Here is a 23,183-nt window from a genome sequence, read left to right as displayed (position 1 = left end):
AGCGGATAGCCAAACTGTATAGATCTCATAATGGGCAGGTCGCTTATACAAAGATTGCAGAATGCAAAAGGTCTCGTCACCCAATGACCGTGGGACACACATACACACACAGAAATTCAATTTGACAACCAAGCAAGATTAATCTCCTAGGGCCGGATTCAATTAGCAACAGTATTTAATAGTGCAGGAAAAAGGCTATTCAATTACAGCCTGTTTTTCTTACAAGGTAAATGTGCCACTAACATGCGGTTAGTGGCACAGGTCCGGGAAAAGAGTACCTGAGGAGCTATGGGTTAATGCGTCCGTGACACCCTCGATAAGGGAACTCACTGAACTTTTGTTCAAGTAGAAATCTGCATTAAGGGAGTAATTCAGACTGGACCGCTGCAGCGACAGCAGTCTGAATTACTTTGTGTAGTGCACACGCGCACCCCGGGAACCCAGTGAGATTCTATCAGCACCTCAGGGGTCCGATCGCCTCTGCCTTATTGACAGGCAGAGACAGTCGCGGGGCGGGAGTGCCAATGGTGTTGGAACGCCGTTAGCGCGGCGCGGTCCGGACAAAGGATGTGTGTCCGAGCCGTTGGGGGGTTAGCATGCACATGCAGCCGATGCAACCCGGGACGCAACGAGTAGCGGCCCGCCAGCGCGCATGTGCTGCGCTGGCAGGGAGCTACTCGTCGAGTTAAAAGCATCGCCGCCGTGGGGGGGGCAGAGCCAGACATGCGGGGCGGACTAGCCTATAGTAACCACGTGCATGAGGATTTAAGATCTGGAGATCTTGTACAGCGCATATGTGTTAAGTATATGTGAAACACTGGCTTAGCGCCATTATTGTCAATCTTTTTTGTATGTGCTACATTTGTGAAAAGTAAGGTTTCTTTTCTTCTGTGACAATAGGCAGCTTTGCCTCGATATTGCGCCTACTTGAAACTTAAAAAAAAAAAAATCTATATAGCTTTAGTAACCAATCAGTAGATTTAACCAGTATGGTCATTAGCAACAGTTGTTATAATAAGAATTTACTCACGGTAATTCTATTTCTCGTAGTCCGTAGTGGATGCTGGGGACTCCGTAAGGACCATGGGGAATAGACGGGCTCCGCAGGAGACTGGGCACTCTAAAGAAAGATTAGGTACTATCTGGTGTGCACTGACTCCTCCCTCTATGCCCCTCCTCCAGACCTCAGTTAGGGAAACTGTGCCCGGAAGAGCTGACATTACAAGGAAATGATTTTGGAATCCAGGGTAAGACTCATACCAGCCACACCAATCACACCGTACAACTCGTGATAACCTTACCCAGTTAACCGTATGAACAACAACTGAGCATCACTCAACGGATGGCTCATAACAATAACCCTTTAGTAAGCAATAACTATATACACGTATTGCAGAAAGTCCGCACTTGGGACGGGCGCCCAGCATCCACTACGGACTACGAGAAATAGAATTACAGGTGAGTAAATTCTTATTTTCTCTAACGTCCTAGTGGATGCTGGGGACTCCGTAAGGACCATGGGGATTATACCAAAGCTCCCAAACGGGCGGGAGAGTGCGGATGACTCTGCAGCACCGAATGAGCAAACACAAGGTCCTCCTCAGCCAGGGTATCAAACTTGTAGAACTTTGCAAAAGTGTTTGAACCCGACCAAGTAGCCGCTCGGCAAAGCTGTAAAGCCGAGACCCCTCGGGCAGCCGCCCAAAAAGAGCCCACCTTCCTTGTGGAATGGGCTTTCACTGATTTTGGATGCGGCAATCCAGCCGCAGAATGAGCCAGCTGAATCGTGCTACAGATCCAGCGAGCAATAGTTTGCTTTGAAGCAGGAGCACCCAGCTTATTGGGTGCATACAGAATAAATAGCGAGTCAGTCTTCCTGACTCCAGCCGTTCTGGAAACATATTTTCAAAGCCCGGACTGCGTCCAGCAACTTGGAGTCCTCCAAGTCCCGAGTAGCCGCAGGGACCACAATAGGTTGGTTCAAATGAAAGGATACCACCACCTTTGGGAGAAATAGGGGACGAGTCCGCAATTCTGCCCTGTCCATATGGAAGATCAAATAAGGGCTTTTACATGACAAAGCCGCCAATTCTGATACACGCCTCGCCGATGCTAAGGCCAACAGAATGACCACTTTCCACGTGAGATACTTTAGTTCCACGGTCTTAAGTGGTTCAAACCAGTGGGATTTCAGGAAATCCAAAACAACGTTAAGATCCCAAGGTGCCACTGGTGGCACAAAAGGGGGCTGAATATGCAGCACTCCCTTTACAAACGTCTGAACCTCAGGCAGTGAAGCCAGTTCTTTTTGAAAGAAAATGGATAGGGCCGAAATCTGGACCTTTATGGACCCTAATTTCAGGCCCATAGTCACACCTGACTGTAGGAAGTGCAGAAATCGACCCAGCTGGAATTCCTCTGTAGGGGCCATCTTGGCCTCACACCAAGCAACATATCTTCGCCATATACGGTGATAATGCTTAGCTGTTACATCATTCCTAGCTTTTATCAGCGTAGGAATCACTTCATCCGGGATGCCCTTTTCCGTTAGGATCCGGCGTTCAACCGCCATGCCGTCAAACGCAGCCGCGGTAAGTCTTGGAACAGACAAAGGCCCTGTTGCAACAGGTCCTGTCTGAGAGGCAGAGGCCATGGGTCCTCTGTGATCATCTCTTGTAGTTCTGGGTACCAAGTCCTTCTTGGCCAATCCGGAACGATGAGTATTGTTCTCACTCCTCTTTTTCTTACTATTCTCAGTACCTTTGGTATGAGAGGAAGAGGAGGGTACACACATACCGACTGGAACACCCAGGGTGTCACTAGCGCGTCCACAGCTATCGCCTGAGGGTCCCTTGACCTGGCGCAATATCTTTTTAGCTTTTTGTTGAGGCGGGACGCCATCATGTCCACCTGTGGCAGTTCCCATCGATTTGCAATCTGTGTGAAGACTTCTTGATGAAGTCCCCACTCTCCCGGGTGGAGGTCGTGTCTGCTGAGAAAGTCTGCTTCCCAGTTGTCCACTCCCGGAATGAATACTGCTGACAGCGCTTGTACGTGAATCTCCGCCCAACAAAGAATCTTTGTGGCTTCTGCCATCGCCACCCTGCTTCTTGTGCCACCCCGCCGTGATGTTGTCTGACTGAATCAGCACTGGTTGGTCTCGAAGCAGGGGCTCCGCTTGACTCAGCGCGTTGTATATGGCCCTTAGTTCCAGTATATTTATGTGCAGACAAGTCTCCTGACTTGACCACAGCCCTTGGAAGTTTCTTCCCCTCGCATGGAACCTGCCGAAGGGAATGGCTTCGTATGAGGCCACCGTCTTTCCCAGGACTCGCGTGCAGTGATGCACAGACACCTGTTTTGGTTTTAGGAGGTCCCTGACCAGAGTCATTAACTCCTGGGCCTTCTCCTCCGGGAGAAATACCTTCTTCTGTTCTGTGTCCAGAATCATACCCAGGAAGGGCAGACGCGTCGTAGCAATCAGCTGCGACTTTGGAATATTCAGAATCCAGCCGTGCTGTTGCAACACTTCCTGAGAGTGCGCTACGCTGATCAACAACTGCTCCCTGGACCTCGCCCTTATGAGGAGATCGTCCAAGTACGGGATAACCGTAACTCCTTGCTTCCGAAGGAGTACCATCATTTCGGCCATTACCTTGGTAAATACTCTCGATGCCGTGGACAGACCAAACGGCAACGTCTGGAATTGGTAATGACAGTCCTGTACCACAAACCTGAGGTACTCCTGGTGAGGTGGATAAATGGGGACATGCAAGTAAGCATCCTTGATGTCCAGAGATACCATAAAATCCCCCTCTTCCAGGCTTGCAATGACCGCTCTGAGCGATTCCATTTTGAACTTGAATTTTTTCATATAAATGTTCAAGGATTTTAAATTCAGAATGGGTCTTACCGAACCGTCCGGTTTCGGTACCACAAACAGTGTGGAATAGTAACCCCTTCCCTGTTGAAGGAGGGGGACTATTATTATCACTTGCTGGAGGTACAGCTTGTGAATTGCCGCCAGGACTACCTCCCTCTCCGTGGGGGAAGCTGGCAAGGCTGATTTTAGGCAACGGTGAGGGGGAGTCACTTCGAACTCCAGCTTGTATCCCTGAGATACAATTTGTATAGCCCAAGGATCCACCTGTGAGCGAACCCACCGGTTCCTGAATTTTCGGAGACGCGCCCCCACCGCTCCTGGCTCCGCCTGTGGAGCCCCAGCGTCATGCTTAGGACTTAGTGGAAGCCGGGGAGGACTTTTGTTCCTGGGAACTAACTGCATGGTGCAGCTTCTTTCCTCTACCCCTGCCTCTGGCAAGAAAGGATGCACCTCTGACCTTCTTGCTTCTCTGAGAACGAAAGGACTGCATTTGATAATACGGTGCTTTCTTAGGCTGTGAGGAAACCTGAGGCAAGAAAGTCGACTTTCCAGCTGTCGCTGTGGACACAAGGTCCGAGAGGCCGTCCCCAAACAATTCCTCACCCTTATAAGGCAAAACCTCCATGTATTTTTTTTAGAATCGGCATCCCCTGTCCATTGCCGAGTCCATAAGACCCTCCTGGCAGAAATGGACATTGCATTAATTCTAGAGCCCAGCAGGCAAATGTCCCTCTGGGCATCCCGCATATATAAGACGACGTCTTTTATATGTTCCATGGTTAGCAAAATAGTATCCCTGTCCAGGGCATCTATGTCCTCTGACAGAGTATCTGTCCATGCTGCTACAGCGCTACACATCCAGGCTGAAGCAATAGCTGGTCTCAGTAGAGCACCAGAGTGTGTATACACTGACTTCAAGATACCTTCCTGCTTCCTATCCGCAGGATCCTTTAGGGCGGCCGTATCCTGAGACGGCAGGGCCACCTTCTTAGATAAGCGTGTCAGCGCCTTGTCTACCCTAGGGGAGGATTCCCAACGTAACCTGTCCGTTGGCGGGAAAGGGTACGCCAGCAGTAATTTTTTGGAAATCACCACTTTCTTATCAGGGGAACTCCACGCTTCTTCACATAACTCATTTAATTCATGTGACGGGGGAAAAGTCACTGCCTGTTTTTTCTCCCCAAACATATTTACCCTCTTGTCAGGGACAGGGTTAACCTCTGAAATGTGCAATACATCTTTCATTGCAATAATCATGTAGCGGATGGCCTTGGTCATCTTAGGCTGTAATTGTGCCTCATCATCGTCGACACTGGAGTCGGACTCCGTGTCGGCATCTGTGTCAACCATCTGAGATAGTGGGCGTTTATGAGACCCTGACGGCCTCTGAGTCGCCTGGGCAGGCCCGGGTTGAGACCCCGGCTGTCCCAAGGCTGCAGCGTCATCAAACCTTTTATGCAAGGAGCTTACATTATCATTTAAGACCTTCCACATATCCATCCAATCAGGTGTCGGCCCCGACACCACATTTATCCGCACTTGCTCCGCCTCCACGTAACCCACCTCATCAAACATGTCGACACAGCCGTACCGACACACACAGGGAATGCTCTGACTGAGGACAGGACCCCACAAAGGCCTTTGGGGAGACAGAGAGAGAGTATGCCAGCACACACCACAGCGCTATATAACCCAGGGATATTCACTATAATAAGTGATTACCCAATAGCTGCCGATTTTATGTCTTTTGCGCCTAAATTTATGTGCCCCCCCTCTCTTTTTTACCCTTCTTGTACCTGGATACTGCAGGGGAGAGCCTGGGGAGCGTCCTTCCAGCGGAGCTGTGAAGAGAAAATGGCGCTGGTGTGCTGAGGAAGAAGGCCCCGCCCCCTCAGCGGCAGGCTTCTGTCCCGCTTCTGTGTGAAAAAAATGGCGGGGTTTTTTACATATATACAGTGCCTGACTGTATATATGTATGTTATGCCAAAAAGGTACTTCAATTGCTGCCCAGGGCGCCCCCCCCCCCAGCGCCCTGCACCCCACAGTGACCGGAGTGTGAAAGTGTGCTGGGAGCAATGGCGCACAGCTGCGGTGCTGTGCGCTACCTTAAATGAAGACAGGAGTCTTCAGCCGCCGTTTTCGCAGTCTTCAAGCTTTTGTTCTTCTGGCTCTGCGAGGGGGACGGCGGCGGGAACGGACGATCGAGGACAGATGCCTGTGTTCGAACCCTCTGGAGCTAATGGTGTCCAGTAGCCTAAGAAGCGCAACCTAGCTGTAGACAGGTAAGTTTGCTTCTCTCCCCTCAGTCCCTCGTAGCAGTGAGTCTGTTACCAGCAGAAGCTCACTGAAAATAAAAAACCTAACAAATATTTTCTTTTACTAGCAGGCTCAGGAGAGCCCACTAGGAGCACCCAGCTCTGGCCGGGCACATATTCTAACTGAGGTCTGGAGGAGGGGCATAGAGGGAGGAGCCAGTGCACACCAGATAGTACCTAATCTTTCTTTAGAGTGCCCAGTCTCCTGCGGAGCCCGTCTATTCCCCATGGTCCTTACGGAGTCCCCAGCATCCACTAGGACGTTAGAGAAATATAATCAAATGTGCCTTCATAAGAAGCTCTGCAGAGACTCTAAGCAGAATACCTGGCAATGCAGATTGGGCCACTTCTGCTACTACATATTCATGTGAGAGGGCAAAGGTGGTCATTCTGAGTTGATCACTCGCTAGCAGTTTTTAGCAGCCGTGCAAAACGCATTGTCGACGCCCACTGGGGAGTGTATTATCGCTTTGCAGAAGTGCGAACGCCTGTGCAGCAGAGCGACTGCAAAAACATTTTGTGCAAAACAAGACCAGCCCTGAACTTACTCTTTGTGTGCGATGATTCTAACGTTGGAGGATTGGCTTTTGACATCACTCACCCGCCCAGCGTTCGCCCAGCCACGCCTGCGTTTTTCTAAGCACTCCCTGAAAACGGTCAGTTACCACCCAGAAACGCCCCTTTCCTGTCAATCTTCTTGCGGCCGCCAGTGCAAATGAAAATGTGAAAACCAAAGGCCTTTGTACCCGTACGTCGCGCGTGCACAATGTGGGACATCGCAGAAATGCCGTTTTTTAGCCTTATCTCTGCGCTGCAAACAATGGGGTCGATTCAATTTGTCAACTTATGAATAGCGCCAGGAATTAGCTCCCGACGCTATTCAATTCAGCTGCTAGTTACCCGCAATTGTCGGGAATTCTTCTCTCATCCCCAGGGGATAAGAGAAGAAACCCGACAAAAGTGCTGCCTCGCGGCCGGCGCGAGGCTGATTCTGTCGGGAATCAGCCTTGCGCCGGGGAGTTAAGTCGGAGAATGCTCGTTCTCCCGACAATTCAACCTGTTTAGTCGGCGAGAGCGGGCCATCGCCGACTTAACTGGAGCTGAATTGAATAGCGTCGGGAGCTAATTCCAGGCGCTATTCATAAGTTGCCGAATTGAATCGACCCCAATGGCAGCTAGCGATCAACTCGGAATGACCCCCATAGTTTTGGTAAAGTATCTTAGCAATCCTTGGGGTCGATTCTATTCGGCAACTAATGAATAGCGCCGGGAATTAGCTCCCGACGCTATTCAATTCAGCAACTAGTTACGTCGGCGATGGCCCGTTCTCGCCGACAAAACAGGTAGTTTTGTCGGGAGAACGGGCATTCTCCGACTTAACTCCCCGGCGAGAGGCTGATTCCCGACAGAATCAGCCTCGCGCCGGCCGCGAGGCAGCACTTTTGTCGGGTTTCTCTTCTCATCCCCCGGGGATGAGAGAAGAATTCCCGACAATTGCAGGTAACTAGTTGCTGAATTGAATAGCGTCGGGAGCTAATTCCCGGCGCTATTCATTAGTTGCCGAATAGAATCGACCCCCTTGTGTTGATTACATTTAGCTAACTTACCAGGCTTTGGAACATGGATTTGATCCCTTACATCTTACACTGTCCCCAGAAGGAAGCCCATGCCAGCCCATACAGGAAGCATTACAAATTAAACTTGTCACCACAAAACAGATGCTTATATGTGGAAGCTTCATGCAGTTGTTGTAGCTAGGCAAATACAACAAACTTCATTCTTCTCCTTTATAAAACCAGTCACAAGAATGCAGCGGATATAGAATGGATGCAGGTTTAAAGCACCAAGCTTCACTCAACAGTAAGGCCACAAAACGGAGACATTTGCAGTGCCAGCTAAGAGCCATTTTTAAATTCATTGGTCACTTCCAGGCAACAATATTTAAGATAACATTACTGTATAAAAATAACCTACATCGCTGTATCAGAATCCGCTCAGTGAAACCTGCATCCGCATAAAACATTTTTGTTCTTACGAAGCATTTGCACAAGAAAATAAATAAGCATTTGAGTCTCTGAGTAACATTTCATCACGATCAGTCATATTTGTGACGGTCAACAACAACAAAAAAAAGGCATGCATTAAAAATATTAAGTATTGCTTTTCAGTATTTATATAGGAGAAAGGATAATAAACATATGACAAAATGTTAAAAAGTATGCTATATGTTCACACATGATAGATAAAATATGTACTATGCTTTATGCCTGGGAGCACACTTTCTGTATACACTAAGCACAGAAAACCCCATTAAACCTTTAATGACTGTGAAAATAAGAATTTACTTACCGATAATTCTATTTCTCGGAGTCCGTAGTGGATGCTGGGGTTCCTGAAAGGACCATGGGGAATAGCGGCTCCGCAGGAGACAGGGCACAAAAAAGTAAAGCTTTACTAGGTCAGGTGGTGTGCACTGGCTCCTCCCCCTATGACCCTCCTCCAGACTCCAGTTAGGTACTGTGCCCGGACGAGCATACACAATAAGGGAGGCATTTTGAATCCCGGGTAAGACTCATACCAGCCACACCAATCACACCGTACAACTTGTGATCTAAACCCAGTTAACAGTATGACAACAGAAAGGGCCTCTTAAAGATGGCTCCTTAACAATAACCCGAATTAGTTAACAATAACTATGTACAAGTATTGCAGATAATCCGCACTTGGGATGGGCGCCCAGCATCCACTACGGACTCCGAGAAATAGAATTATCGGTAAGTAAATTCTTATTTTCTCTATCGTCCTAAGTGGATGCTGGGGTTCCTGAAAGGACCATGGGGATTATACCAAAGCTCCCAAACGGGCGGGAGAGTGCGGATGACTCTGCAGCACCGAATGAGAGAACTCCAGGTCCTCCTTTGCCAGGGTATCAAATTTGTAAAATTTTACAAACGTGTTCTCCCCCGACCACGTAGCTGCTCGGCAGAGTTGTAATGCCGAGACCCCTCGGGCAGCCGCCCAAGATGAGCCCACCTTCCTTGTGGAGTGGGCTTTTACAGTTTTAGGCTGTGGCAGGCCTGCCACAGAATGTGCAAGTTGAATTGTGTTACAAATCCAACGAGCAATCGACTGCTTAGAAGCAGGTGCGCCCAACTTGTTGGGTGCATACAATATAAACAGCGAGTCAGATTTTCTGACTCCAGCCGTCCTTGCAATGTATATTTTTAAGGCTCTGACAACGTCCAACAACTTGGAGTCCTCCAAGTCGCTAGTGGCCGCAGGCACCACAATAGGTTGGTTCAGATGAAATGCTGATACCACTTTAGGGAGAAAATGCGGACGAGTCCGCAGTTCTGCCCTATCCGAATGGAAGATTAGATAAGGACTTTTATAAGATAAAGCCGCCAATTCAGATACTCTCCTGGCAGAGGCCAGGGCTAGTAACATAGTCACTTTCAATGTGAGATATTTCAAATCCACCTTTTTCAATGGTTCAAACCAATGGGATTTGAGGAAATCTAAAACTACATTTAGATCCCACGGTGCCACCGGAGGCACCACAGGAGGCTGTATATGCAGTACTCCCTTGACAAAAGTCTGGACCTCAGGGACAGAGGCCAATTCTTTTTGGAAGAATATTGACAGGGCCGAAATTTGAACCTTAATGGATCCCAATTTGAGACCCATAGATAATCCTGATTGCAGGAAATGTAGGAAACGACCCAGTTGGAATTCCTCCGTCGGAACCCTCCGATCCTCGCACCACGCTACATATTTTCGCCAAATGCGGTGATAATGTTTCACGGTGACTTCCTTCCGTGCCTTAATCAAGGTAGGAATGACTTCTTCTGGAATGCCTTTCCCTTTTAGGATCTGGCGTTCAACCGCCATGCCGTCAAACGCAGCCGCGGTAAGTCTTGAAAAAGACAGGGACCCTGCTGTAGCAGGTCCCTTCTCAGAGGTAGAGGCCACGGTTCGTCCGTGAGCATCTCTTGAAGTTCCGGATACCAAGTCCTTCTCGGCCAATCCGGAACCACTAGTATTGTTCTTACTCTTCTTTGCCGTATGATCTTCAATACCTTTGGTATGAGCGGCAGAGGAGGAAACACATACACTGACTGGTACACCCAAGGAGTTACCAGTGCGTCCACAGCTATTGCCTGTGGATCTCTTGACCTGGCGCAATATTTGTCCAGTTTCTTGTTGAGGCGAGACGCCATCATGTCTACAATTGGTCTTTCCCAACGGTCTATTAACATGTTGAAGACTTCTGGATGTAGACCCCACTCTCCCGGATGAAGATCGTGTCTGCTGAGGAAGTCTGCTTCCCAGTTGTCCACGCCCGGGATGAACACTGCTGACAGTGCTATCACGTGATTCTCCGCCCAGCGAAGAATCTTGGCAGCTTCTGCCATTGCACTCCTGCTTCTTGTGCCGCCCTGCCTGTTTACATGGGCGACCGCCGTGATGTTGTCCGACTGAATCAACACCGGCTTTCCTTGCAGGAGAAGTTCCGCCTGGCTTAGAGCATTGTAGATTGCTCTTAGTTCCAGAATGTTTATGTGAAGAGACTTTTCCAGACTCGTCCATACTCCCTGGAAGTTTCTTCCTTGTGTGACTGCTCCCCAGCCTCTCAGGCTGGCGTCCGTGGTCACCAGGATCCAATCCTGAATGCCGAATCTGCGGCCTTCTAATAGGTGAGCCTTCTGCAACCACCACAGAAGTGACACCCTTGTCTTTGGTGACAGGGTTATTCGCAGGTGCATCTGCAGATGCGACCCTGACCATTTGTCCAACAGATCCCTTTGGAATATTCTTGCATGGAATCTGCCGAATGGAATTGCTTCGTAAGAAGCCACCATTTTTCCCAGGACTCTTGTGCATTGATGTACTGACACTTTTCCTGGTTTTAGGAGGTTCCTGACCAGATCGGATAACTCCTTGGCTTTTTCCTCTGGAAGGAAAACCTTTTTCTGAACCGTGTCCAGAATCATTCCTAGGAACAGCAGACGAGTTGTCGGGATTAAATGGGATTTTGGAATATTCAGAATCCACCCGTGTTGTCTTAGCACCTCTTGAGATAGTGCTAAAGCTGTCTCCAGCTGTTCTCTGGACCTTGCCCTTATTAGGAGATCGTCCAAGTATGGGATAACTAATACGCCTTTTCTTCGAAGAAGAATCATCATCTCGGCCATTACCTTGGTAAAGACCCGAGGCGCCGTGGACAATCCGAACGGCAGCGTCTGAAACTGATAGTGACAGTTTTGAACAATGAACCTGAGGTACCCCTGGTGTGCGGGGTAAATCGGAACGTGTAGATACGCATCCTTGATGTCCAAGGATACCATAAAGTCCCCTTCTTCCAGGTTCGCTATCACTGCTCTGAGTGACTCCATCTTGAACTTGAACTTTTTTATGTAGAGGTTCAAGGACTTCAGATTTAGAATAGGCCTTACCGAGCCATCCGGCTTCGGTACCACAAATAGAGTGGAATAATACCCCTTTCCTTGTTGTAATAGGGGTACTTTGACTATCACCTGCTGAGCGTACAGCTTGTGAATGGCTTCCAACACCCTCTCCCTTTCGGAAGAGACGGTTGGTAAGGCAGACTTCAGGAAACGATGAGGAGGATCCGTCTCTAATTCCAACCTGTACCCCTGAGATATTATCTGCAGGATCCAGGGGTCTACCTGCGAGTGAGCCCACTGCGCGCTGTAATTTTTGAGACGGCCCCCCACTGTCCCCGAGTCCGCTTGAGAGGCCCCAGCGTCATGCTGAGGTTTTTGCAGGAGCCGGGGAGGGCTTCTGTTCCTGGGAAGGAGCTGCCTGTTGGTGTCTCTTCCCTCTTCCTCTGCCTCGTGGCAGGTACGACAAGCCCTTTGCTCTCTTATTTTTGTAGGAGCGAAAAGGCTGCGGTTGAAAGGTCGGTGCCTTTCTCTGTTGGGGAGTGGCTTGAGGTAAAAAAGTGGATTTCCCGGCAGTAGCCGTGGCCACCAAGTCTGATAGACCAACTCCAAATAACTCCTCCCCTTTATACGGCAAAACCTCCATGTGACGTTTTGAATCCGCATCGCCTGTCCACTGTCGTGTCCATAAGGCTCTTCTGGCTGAAATGGACATAGCACTCATCCGAGATGCCAGTGTGCAAATATCCCTCTGTGCATCACGCATATAGATAAATGCATCCTTTATTTGTTCTAACGACAGTAAAACATTGTCCCTATCTAGGGTATCAATATTTTCAATCAGGGATTCTGACCAAACTACTCCAGCACTGCACATCCAGGCAGTTGCTATAGCTGGTCGTAGTATAACACCTGCATGTGTGTATATATTCTTTTGAATAACTTCCATCTTTCTATCTGATGGATCCTTAAGTGCGGCCGTCTCAGGAGAGGGTAACGCCACTTGTTTGGATAAGCGTGTGAGCGCCTTGTCCACCTTAGGGGGTGTTTCCCAGCGCGCCCTAACCTCTGGCGGGAAAGGGTATAATGCCAATAACTTTTTTGAAATTATCAACTTTTTATCAGGAGCAACCCACGCTTCATCACACACGTCATTTAATTCTTCTGATTCAGGAAAAACTGTTTGTAGTTTTTTCACACCATACATAATACCCTGTTTTACGGTATCTGTAGTATCAGCTAAATGTAACGTCTCCTTCATTGCCAAAATCATATAACGTGTGGCCCTACTGGAAAATACGTTTGAATTTCTACCGTCGTCACTGGAATCAGTGCCCGTGTCTGGGTCTGTGTCGACCGACTGAGGCAAAGGGCGTTTTACAGCCCCTGACGGTGTTTGAGGCGCCTGGACAGGCATTAATTGATTGTCCGGCCGCCTCATGTCCTCAACTGACTGTTTAAGGGAAGATAAACCATCACGTAATTCCACAAAAAAAGGCATCCATTCTGGTGTCGACCCCCTGGGGGGTGACATCTGCATATTTGGCAATTGCTCCGCCTCCACACCAATATCGTCCTCATACATGTCGACACCACGTACCGACACACACCGCAAACTCACAGGGAATGCTCTAATGAAGACAGGACCCACTAGCCCTTTTGGGGAGACAGAGGGAGAGTCTGCCAGCACACACCACAAAGCGCTATATATACAAGGGATATCCTTATATTAAGTGCTCCCTTATAGCTGCTTTAATATATATATATATATAGCCATTAATGTGCCCCCCCTCTCTGTTTTACCCTGTTTCTGTAGTGCAGTGCAGGGGAGAGACCTGGGAGCCGTTCTGACCAGCGGAGCTGTGACAGAAAATGGCGCCGTGTGCTGAGGAGATAGGCCCCGCCCCTTTTTCGGCGGGTTCTTCTCCCGCTATTTTTCCAGTCAGGCAGGGGTTAAATATCTCCATATAGCCCCTATGGGCTATATGTGAGGTATTTTTAGCCTTGTATAAGGTTTATATTTGCCTCTCAGAGCGCCCCCCCCCAGCGCTCTGCACCCTCAGTGACTGCCCAGTGAAGTGTGCTGAGAGGAAAATGGCGCACAGCTGCAGTGCTGTGCGCTACCTTATGAAGACTGAGGAGTCTTCAGCCGCCGGTTTCCGGACCTCTTCACGCTTCAGCATCTGCAAGGGGGTCGGCGGCGCGGCTCCGGGACCGGACTCCACGGCTGGGCCTGTGTTCGATCCCTCTGGAGCTAATGGTGTCCAGTAGCCAAGCAGCAAATCCACTCTGCATGCAGGTGAGTTTACTACTTTCCCCCTAAGTCCCACGTTGCAGTGATCCTGTTGCCAGCAGGACTCACTGTAAAGAAAAAAACCTAAACTAAACTTTCTCTAAGCAGCTCTTTAGGAGAGCCACCTAGATTGCACCCTTCTCGTTCGGGCACAAAATCTAACAGGAGTCTGGAGGAGGGTCATAGGGGGAGGAGCCAGTGCACACCACCTGACCTAGTAAAGCTTTACTTTTTTGTGCCCTGTCTCCTGCGGAGCCGCTATTCCCCATGGTCCTTTCAGGAACCCCAGCATCCACTTAGGACGATAGAGAAATACAATTTACCATATTATGTTTTGTGTTCCCTTGCTATTTTTGCAGGAAGAAGGTTTACTAGACCAATTAAAATGTATTGACAGGGAAAATACACTGCCAATAGCATATATGTAGCCATACATGGGCTTTTGATTCATGAAAGACTGAGGAGATGTCAGTTGAATCAAAGTAATTTTTTTGAACCCAATCTGTAATACATCTACTGCAAAATATACAGATTTCTATTACAATATAGATTTCTATTTACATGCTGTATGTAAAATACAAGTTATGTGTAAATAAGGAGCAGTTTCCCATCATTAATCAATGTTCCATGAATAAGGCCCTAGTCAAATAATCTACATTTTAACTAAAAAAAACTGCAGTAAAAAATGCATCATGTAGAACTGAGTTTATATATCTGAATAAAGTGTGTGCATTGTGGATGGGGTGTGTACACAAGATGGATTATATAGACATTCAGACAAGTATGCGAGCGTTCAGAGAAATGGCTCATCATACAGTATGGCCTATGCCAGACATATACTAGAGGACTATATATAATTACTGTAAATACAATGGTTGGAAAGTGCGCTACCATATTATTTTTGACAGTCCAATTTGTAAAGGGGCCCAGTATTTACAAAGGATACCCAAACTGATACATGTACCAACATACACTGAAGGATACATATATATTTATTTACAGAGTGTAAGATGTAAGCAGAGAATAGGCATAGGCGTAGTGCTGGCCGCTGCTATGCGGCCCCGCTGGCTGTATGGTGGCTGCTGCAGGAGACAGCACGGATGAATGGACACATGAAGATGGGAGGGAGGGGGACACACATGTGCAGCCAGGAAGAGGCCGCGGCGAGCCCTGTATCACCCGGCCAGGGGCAGACACTCACCGAGAAGGAGCAGCTTGAGCTCCCGGCGAGCGTCCCTCTTGTCTCGGCGAAGCTGCCTCTCGATCTCATCGTTGATCCTCCGAGCCTCCTTGGCCTCCTCACTGAGGCAGCACGCCATGATGGACTCCAGAGTCATGTCTCCTGACTGCTGGAGAGAGACAGACCCCCACCCTGCAAGTCACACACACCCGCCGCCGCTGCTGCTGCTGCTACAAGGCTTCTCCTGCTCGCCGCTGGATTTGCAGTGCGGGGAGGGGGGCGGGGTGGATGTACAGCCTGTGATGTATAGCTATATGTATAGGTGACAGGAGGGAGCCCGGCACTGTGTGCCCCCAGCTGATGTGATGGCACCCCTGAGTGGGTGCAGCCGCTGCCCGAGTACAGGGGACACCTAACGCCCGATCTGCTGTCACTCGCCTCCTGCTCTAGCAACTCCGCCTCCTCCTCTCACAGCCTGCATGCAGCAAACAACATGGTGACATCCATGGGAAGCGCAGCGGCGCTAGTAGGGATGGGCAGGCGTGCGGCGGGGCTGCTGCTGCCTTCCTGCTCCTGGGCGTTATACTCCCAGTACTTCCCCCAGTGACCGCTGCTGCAGTGCTCAGCCCGGAGCCCCCAGTACTAACAGTGGCTGCCGCCCTTCCCCCTCTCACACATCCCCTGCTCTCCTCCCAGGGATCTGCTGCTGCTGCCGCCGCTGGCTTCCCTCTTATTCCGCGCAATACGCCGCTCTCATGCCGCCAGCCTCCCGCTGTAGCGCTGCTGCTCCTGGCACTGGGCGCCTCTGCTGCCCGCAACGAGCATTCCCCCAGCCTTCTCTATGGCTCTGCTCCCCGGGCGTGGTGAGGCAGAATATGGCGGACCTTCTCCCAACAAGCAGCAGCGAGGAGAGACAGTTATACAGGAGCGCTGCAAATCCAATGGCATCAGCAGCAGCAATGTCTCCCTAGCCTTGCCAGCAAATCACTGCACCCTGTGCCCGGCCAGCGCTGCCCTCACTCACACCCACTCTGCGCCGCACCTCACACACACATATACACATACATAGACCTGTATATTTGGGCTCGTCTAATCCGTGCATGGAATTCTGTTACAACCAATTCACTATTGGATCATATGACGTTGAGAAACTGGGTGGGGAGGAGAAAACTGCAAATCAAGGGGAGGCAGAGAGAAATCAGTGATACTGCAATACAGCCAAAGCTTTATGTGGGAGACCTTCCATTTAACATATACATATATAGTTTGTTTAATGTTAAAGGCTGGCTGATTTACATTTATAGGTTACTAATTCATAATGTGTATACAAAGTAAAACAATTACCCTTTATGTGAAAATACGTTCTTCTGATACATATTTGTGTGTGGCAGCATATTATATATAATGCAGATTAATAATGCCACTATACTGCTCCTAGGCCTCCTTTACCCTTTACTGTAGTTCTGCTTAATGTTTAGGAATTGACAAGTCAGGTTTTCCTGCTGACAAGGTGACACTACAGGTGAGCTAAGGGCAGATCAATGTTTGAAGAAAAAAAACATGCTGTAAGCTCTCCTGGCGGAGATTCCATCACAGGAAAGAGTGCCTCCAGGGCAGCAGCTTCTGACAGAGAAGGGAGGGTACCATTTCCTATATAATCAATCTACAGTATACACCTCCACCTGCTGCTGTCATAATGTATTTATGTATCTTCAGAGCAAAATGCTATTGAATGCAATGCTGCTATACGACTAACAGAATTATGACAAAAAGGCAGAAAATAAGTTATCAAAATGAATTTACAAAATACATGATAAACTAGAGCCAACACAGGCAGGATTAAAAAAAAAAAAAAAAAGTGAGTTTGAAGTGCTCTGTTATGTGTCTAGTATAGCTGAAGAATTAAGACAATATCAGCACCTGAAAAAGTCTAAACTTATTATTGACCACGAAACTGACTGAACATAGGGGTCTATTCGGTGGGGATTGACCATAGAACCCTCAGGGAAGAGTCCCAGTGGGCCAACGTATATACAAGGCCTGTTTTGTTTGCTGACATGTGACCACACCTCCCACATGAGAGGCAGCACACTACAGTCATTACACTGCATTGTCCCCATTCATTCTGTTACTTCATCTCAGTAGTACAGTAACTCTGCCATCCAGTGATGCTGCCATGGCTACACGACATGTTATACCTCTGGTTGCTGCCCATTTCGGGCCACTTTTATTTCCCAATCCGCCCATGGGACTGGAGTGACCGTTGGCGATGGCCCACTTTATGTTGTAGCGGTGGGAGGGGACACTGAGCCAGAGAACGAGTGATATGCACAAAAGCACAAGAAATGCTTAGGTAGCTCAGAGCTAGAGCACCTGCTTGAGGCAGTAACTTAAAGCACTGTCAAAAGCTCACCATGATTCTGACCCCTTTATTAGGGGAAGCATGAAGCCTCACCACTGGCTACACAGTGATTGGTCTCCAACATGGCGGCCCCCAGTTCAGCGGACCCGCCAGGCCGAGGCATCTCACCTGCCCAGCTCCCCGCCTCCAGCATCCCAACGGCCGCATCAGAGCCCGTCAGACCTGCTGCAGCAGCCCTCCACCACCGCAGCCCCTCCAACCACCGGATTGGCAGCCCTTGGATCCCCCAGACTCTGACATATACATGCTACCACTGGGTGCAATAAGCAGACATCATGGTCTGGTCTGATTGCTATGCAGATGATAGATAACTGTACCTGTCCTTTGTTCCAGGTACTGACTGTCACAGTTTTGTGCACAAGGTAACCTGAGTCAGGTGATGACTGATGTCCAGGGTCTGGGGCTTGGAGCCGAGGAGGCTGAATATTGCTCTTTCGCATGGGATTTGAGTAGCAGTGAGAACTGCCTTTGATATGAGTTCAAGGTTATGAACCATGCAGTGGTAATGTACCAGACTGGTTACCAGCTAAAGTAAGCTGGACAGGACTGGTTACCGGCTGAGGAATACAGCTGGACAGTACTGGCTACCGGTTGAGGAATACAGCTGGACTGGCTACCGGCTGAGGAGATGCTGCTGGACCGGACTGGCTCCCGGCTGAAGAGATGCTGCTGGACCAGACTGACTACTGGCTGAAGAGATGCTGCTGGACCGGACTGACTACCGGCTGAGGAATACAGCAGGATCGAACTGGTTACCAACTGAGGATATTAAGGACCAGACTGGTTACCGGCTGAGGATATGCATGACCGGACTTGTTACCGGCTGAGGATATGCATGACCGGACTTGTTACCGGCTGAGGATATGCATGACCGGACTGGTTACCAGCTGAGGCTATGCAGGAGCAGACCGGTTACCAGCTGAGGATATGCTGGTCCTGACAGTGCCATACGAAAGAAGCAAAACAGGTTCACTTGTCACACTATGTGACTAGTCGCACAGGCCCAGATTACTGCAGCTGAACGTCCTTTAAACTCCCTGCCGGACTGAAAGCAACCACATCATGGGACTCCATCTATTCTGTGGGCAGCTGGTAAAGCCTGAGGGGACCAGATAATGCGACCGGACTGTGTGTTTTGAATTCCGTAATAACCAGGATTTAATGATTATAATCTCTGGTATTTTTGGGACTCAAAAATGACTGGGATCCTGGGATTGGCTTCCCTACTAGCAGAGGCGTATCTAGAGAGGTCTCCATGTGTGGGCCCCCTCCCGTAGCTGGCAGCGCCATTGTTAATGCTCTGAGCACTGAGACTCTGGCACAGTGCCAGAGTCTACAGCGCATATGCAGGACACAGAAAAAATGGCCGCCGCACCATTTTTGCAGAGTCCTGCGCATGCGCTGTAGAGTGCCAGAGTCTCTAGTGCTCAGTGCGGTGATGGCTATGGGAGAGGAGGGGGCCCACACGCTGTTACCAATGGACGCCGGAAAGGTAAGTATAGAAGAAATGGATGCGGTGTGCGCCCCCTCTGGACCCAGGGGCCCGTGTGCACCGCACACACACTGCACCCATTATAGATACACCACTGCCTACTAGATATCCCTCCCCAGTTTAAGCTGACTTATTGGACATAACATGGTCGTTGCTGGAGGACACAGAACATATTTCAAAGGAGAGAGGCTACTTTGGTGGGCATTCCTCAGAGGTAACAAGGGGGTGGCTAGCTAGACATGGGCATGTTGCAGTCATGACCATGGCTTTTTCTGTAGTTGCGCTGATTTCAGGAGCCATGTTGACGCAGACATTCTGCACCTCCGTAGGGCTGGTACAATGGTGTGATTGATGAGCAAGCAATGGCGCTGCTTTTTCCGCACAATGGTGATTATTGCTGCAGCTTGTGGGTGTCTCTGCAAATTCCATTGGCTATAGCACTAGCATCAAGGTGCAGTCACACTGCAGAAAAAAACAGCCACAACTGCATTAAGGTCCACCTCTGAATCAGGCCCACTGTCTGCTAATCGCACACCAAGTGTTATGCTACTAGGTCAGGACTGTAGTTCTATGCTAGCCATAGAAGGCCTAGTTGTGTACCCACTGGCAGCAATGGGGGTGATTCCGAGTTGTTCGCTCGCTAGCTGCTTTTAGCAGCAGTGCACATGCTAAGCCGCCGCCCTCTGGGAGTGTATCTTAGCTTAGCAGAATTGCGAACGAAAGATTAGCAGAATTGCGAATAGAAATTTCTTAGCAGTTTCTGAGTAGCTCGAGACTTACAGATTGCGATCAGCTCAGGCCGTTTCGTTGCTGGTTTGACGTCACACACATGCCCAGCGTTCGGCCAGCCACTCCCCCGTTTCTCCAGACACTCCCGCGTTTTTCCCTGACACGCCTGCGTTTTTCACACACTCCCAGAAAAAGGCCAGTTTCCGCCCAGAAACACCCACTTCCTGTCAATCACACTCCGATCACTTCAACGATGAAAAATCTTCGTTCGGACGTGAGTAAATCTACTAAGTTTTGTGCTAAAATACTAATCGCATGCGCACTGCTTACCATGCGCATGCGCATTTTTGCCTTAATTGCTCCATTGCGAAAATCGGCAACGAGCGAACAACTCGGAATGACCCCCAATGTCTTTTTATTAAGAACTTAGAGATAACCGCATTACCTTGCAAGGGCTATGTTACTATTATTACATATCGGTATTACCTAATAACTTTCCTGCCAGAGAGCCTGATTCAGAGATGGACGCTAATGGCACAGCTGCTGCAAATGTGTGCGCTGAGGCTGTGCAAAAATATGCAAATGTCACGCCAGCCAAGATTTGTATTGAGATGTCCACCAACAGCTTCACAATTCCAAGCAATTGTGTACAAAAACACCTCATCAGACACAGATCAGTCGATTATCGGAGTTCTGAGATGCTGGAGGCATTGTGCCTGTGCACAGGATCGCAATCGCAGTCTGCAAAACTCCCCTGAATGGTTGAGACACACTTGGGTTTGAGCACGGCACTCCCCAATTCCCTCCCATAAACGCGACCTGACTGTCAATCACACTGCGGCCAAATCCTCACTGCTGACGGTAATGCATGTTTAGTGTGACTAATACACGTACACGGACCACCAATAATCGCTCAACTACGAAAATACTGTCCATCTCTTAATCAGCCCCAGAGTTTTAAGGGGCCTATACATCAGCAATCAGTTGGGACAATCTGACATTTTGCAGATGTTTGTCTCAATGAAATAGCAATGTGTGTGCTTCACAGATCGCGGATTCAGACCAAAAATCGATTGGGATTGTTAATTCAGGTTATCCAACATGCTGGATTTCACAGATCACTTGGAAGTGTAGATAGTAGAGATGTGCACCGGAAATTTTTCGGGTTTTGGGTTCGGTTCCGTGGCCGTGTTTTGGGTTCGAACGCGTTTTGGCAAAACCTCACCGAATTATTTTTTTGTCGGATTCGGGTGTGTTTTGGATTCAGGTGTTTTTTTCAAAAAACCCTAAAAAACAGCTTAAATCATAGAATTTGGGGGTCATTTTGATCCCAAAGTATTATTAACCTCAATAACCATAATTTCTACTCATTTTCAGTCTATTCTGAACACCTCACACCTCACAATATTATTTTTAGTCCTAAAATTTGCACCGAGGTCGCTGGATGACTAAGCTCAGCGACCCAAGTGGCCGACACAAACACCTGGCCCATCTAGGAGTGGCACTGCAGTGTCACGCAGGATGGCCCTTCCAAAAAACACTCCCCAAACAGCACATGACGCAAAGAAAAATGAAAGAAAAAAGAGGTGCAAGATGGAATTGTCCTTGGGCCCTCCCACCCACCCTTATGTTGTATAAACAGGACATGCACACTTTAACCAACCCATCATTTCAGTGACAGGGTCTGCCACACGACTGTGACTGAAATGACGGGTTGGTTTGGACCCCCACCAAAAAAGAAGCAATTAATCTCTCCTTGCACAAACTGGCTCTACAGAGGCAAGATGTCCACCTCATCATCATCCTCCGATTCATCACCGTGTACATCCCCCTCCTCACAGATTATCAATTCGTCCCCACTGGAATCCACCATCACAGCTCCCTGTGTACTTTGTGGAGGCAATTGCTGCTGGTGAATGTCTCCACGGAGGAATTGATTATAATTCATTTTAATGAACATCATCTTCTCCACATTTTCTGGAAGTAACCTCGTACGCCGATTGCTGACAAGGTGAGCGGCGGCACTAAACACTCTTTCGGAGTACACACTTGTGGGAGGGCAACTTAGGTAGAATAAAGCCAGTTTGTGCAAGGGCCTCCAAATTGCCTCTTTTTCCTGCCAGTATACGTACGGACTGTCTGACGTGCCTACTTGGATGCGGTCACTCATATAATCCTCCACCATTCTTTCAATGGTGAGAGAATCATATGCAGTGACAGTAGACGACATGTCCGTAATCGTTGGCAGGTCCTTCAGTCCGGACCAGATGTCAGCATCAGCAGTCGCTCCAGACTGCCCTGCATCACCGCCAGCGGGTGGGCTTGGAATTCTGAGCCTTTTCCTCGCACCCCCAGTTGCGGGAGAATGTGAAGGAGGAGATGTTGACAGGTCGCGTTCCGCTTGACTTGACAATTTTCTCACCAGCAGTTCTTTGAACCCCTGCAGACTTGTGTCTGCCGGAAAGAGAGATACAACGTAGGTTTTAAATCTAGGATCGAGCACGGTGGCCAAAATGTAGTGCTCTGATTTCAACAGATTGACCACCCGTGAATCCTTGTTAAGCGAATTAAGGGCTCCATCCACAAGTCCCACATGCCTAGCGGAATCGCTCTGTGTTAGCTCCTCCTTCAATGTCTCCAGCTTCTTCTGCAAAAGCCTGATGAGGGGAATGACCTGACTCAGGCTGGCAGTGTCTGAACTGACTTCACGTGTGGCAAGTTCAAAAGGTTGCAGAACCTTGCACAACGTTGAAATCATTCTCCACTGCGCTTGAGACAGGTGCATTCCACCTCCTATATCGTGGTCAGTTGTATAGGCTTGAATGGCCTTTTGCTGCTCCTCCAACCTCTGAAGCATATAGAGGGTTGAATTCCACCTCGTTACCACTTCTTGCTTCAGATGATGGCAGGGCAGGTTCAGGCGTTTTTGGTGTTGCTCCAGTCTTCTGTACGTGGTGCCTGTACACCGAAAGTGTCCCGCAATTCTTCTGGCCACCGACAGCATCTCTTGCACGCCCCTGTCGTTTTTTAAATAATTCTGCACCACCAAATTCAAGGTATGTGCAAAACATGGGACGTGCTGGAATTTGCCCAGATTTAATGCACACACAATATTGCTGGCGTTGTCCGATGCCACAAATCCACAGGAGAGTCCAATTGGGGTAAGCCATTCTGCGATGATCTTCCTCAGTTGCCGTAAGAGGTTTTCAGCTGTGTGCGTATTCTGGAAAGCGGTGATACAAAGCGTAGCCTGCCTAGGAAAGAGTTGGCGTTTGCGAGATGCTGCTACTGGTGCCGCCGCTGCTGTTCTTGCGGCGGGAGTCAATACATCTACCCAGTGGGCTGTCACAGTCATATAGTCCTGAGTCTGCCCTGCTCCACTTGTCCACATATCCGTGGTTAAGTGGACATTGGGTACAACTGCATTTTTTAGGACACTGGTGAGTCTTTTTCTGAGGTCTGTG

The 23,183-nt window shown here is 49.0% G+C and overlaps 1 protein-coding gene across 1 annotated transcript in view; it reads right to left on the bottom strand.

The window, feature by feature from the left end:
• Positions 1–16,202, bottom strand: part of LOC134895350 (guanine nucleotide-binding protein G(q) subunit alpha) — a 286,798-nt gene extending 270,596 nt beyond the window's left edge. The window contains exon 1 of the mRNA XM_063913832.1: positions 15,098–16,202. Within this exon, the coding sequence (XP_063769902.1) occupies positions 15,098–15,233 (136 nt within the window). The 5' untranslated portion in view covers positions 15,234–16,202. The remainder of the gene's footprint in view (positions 1–15,097) is intronic.
• Between the last annotated feature and the right edge of the window lie 6,981 nt (positions 16,203–23,183).

Source organism: Pseudophryne corroboree, chromosome 1 (assembly GCF_028390025.1).
Source record: "Pseudophryne corroboree isolate aPseCor3 chromosome 1, aPseCor3.hap2, whole genome shotgun sequence".
NCBI classification, from domain to species: Eukaryota; Metazoa; Chordata; class Amphibia; order Anura; family Myobatrachidae; genus Pseudophryne; species Pseudophryne corroboree.
Note: the sequence above shows the minus strand (reverse complement) of the source record. Positions and strands in the feature narration are given on the sequence as shown.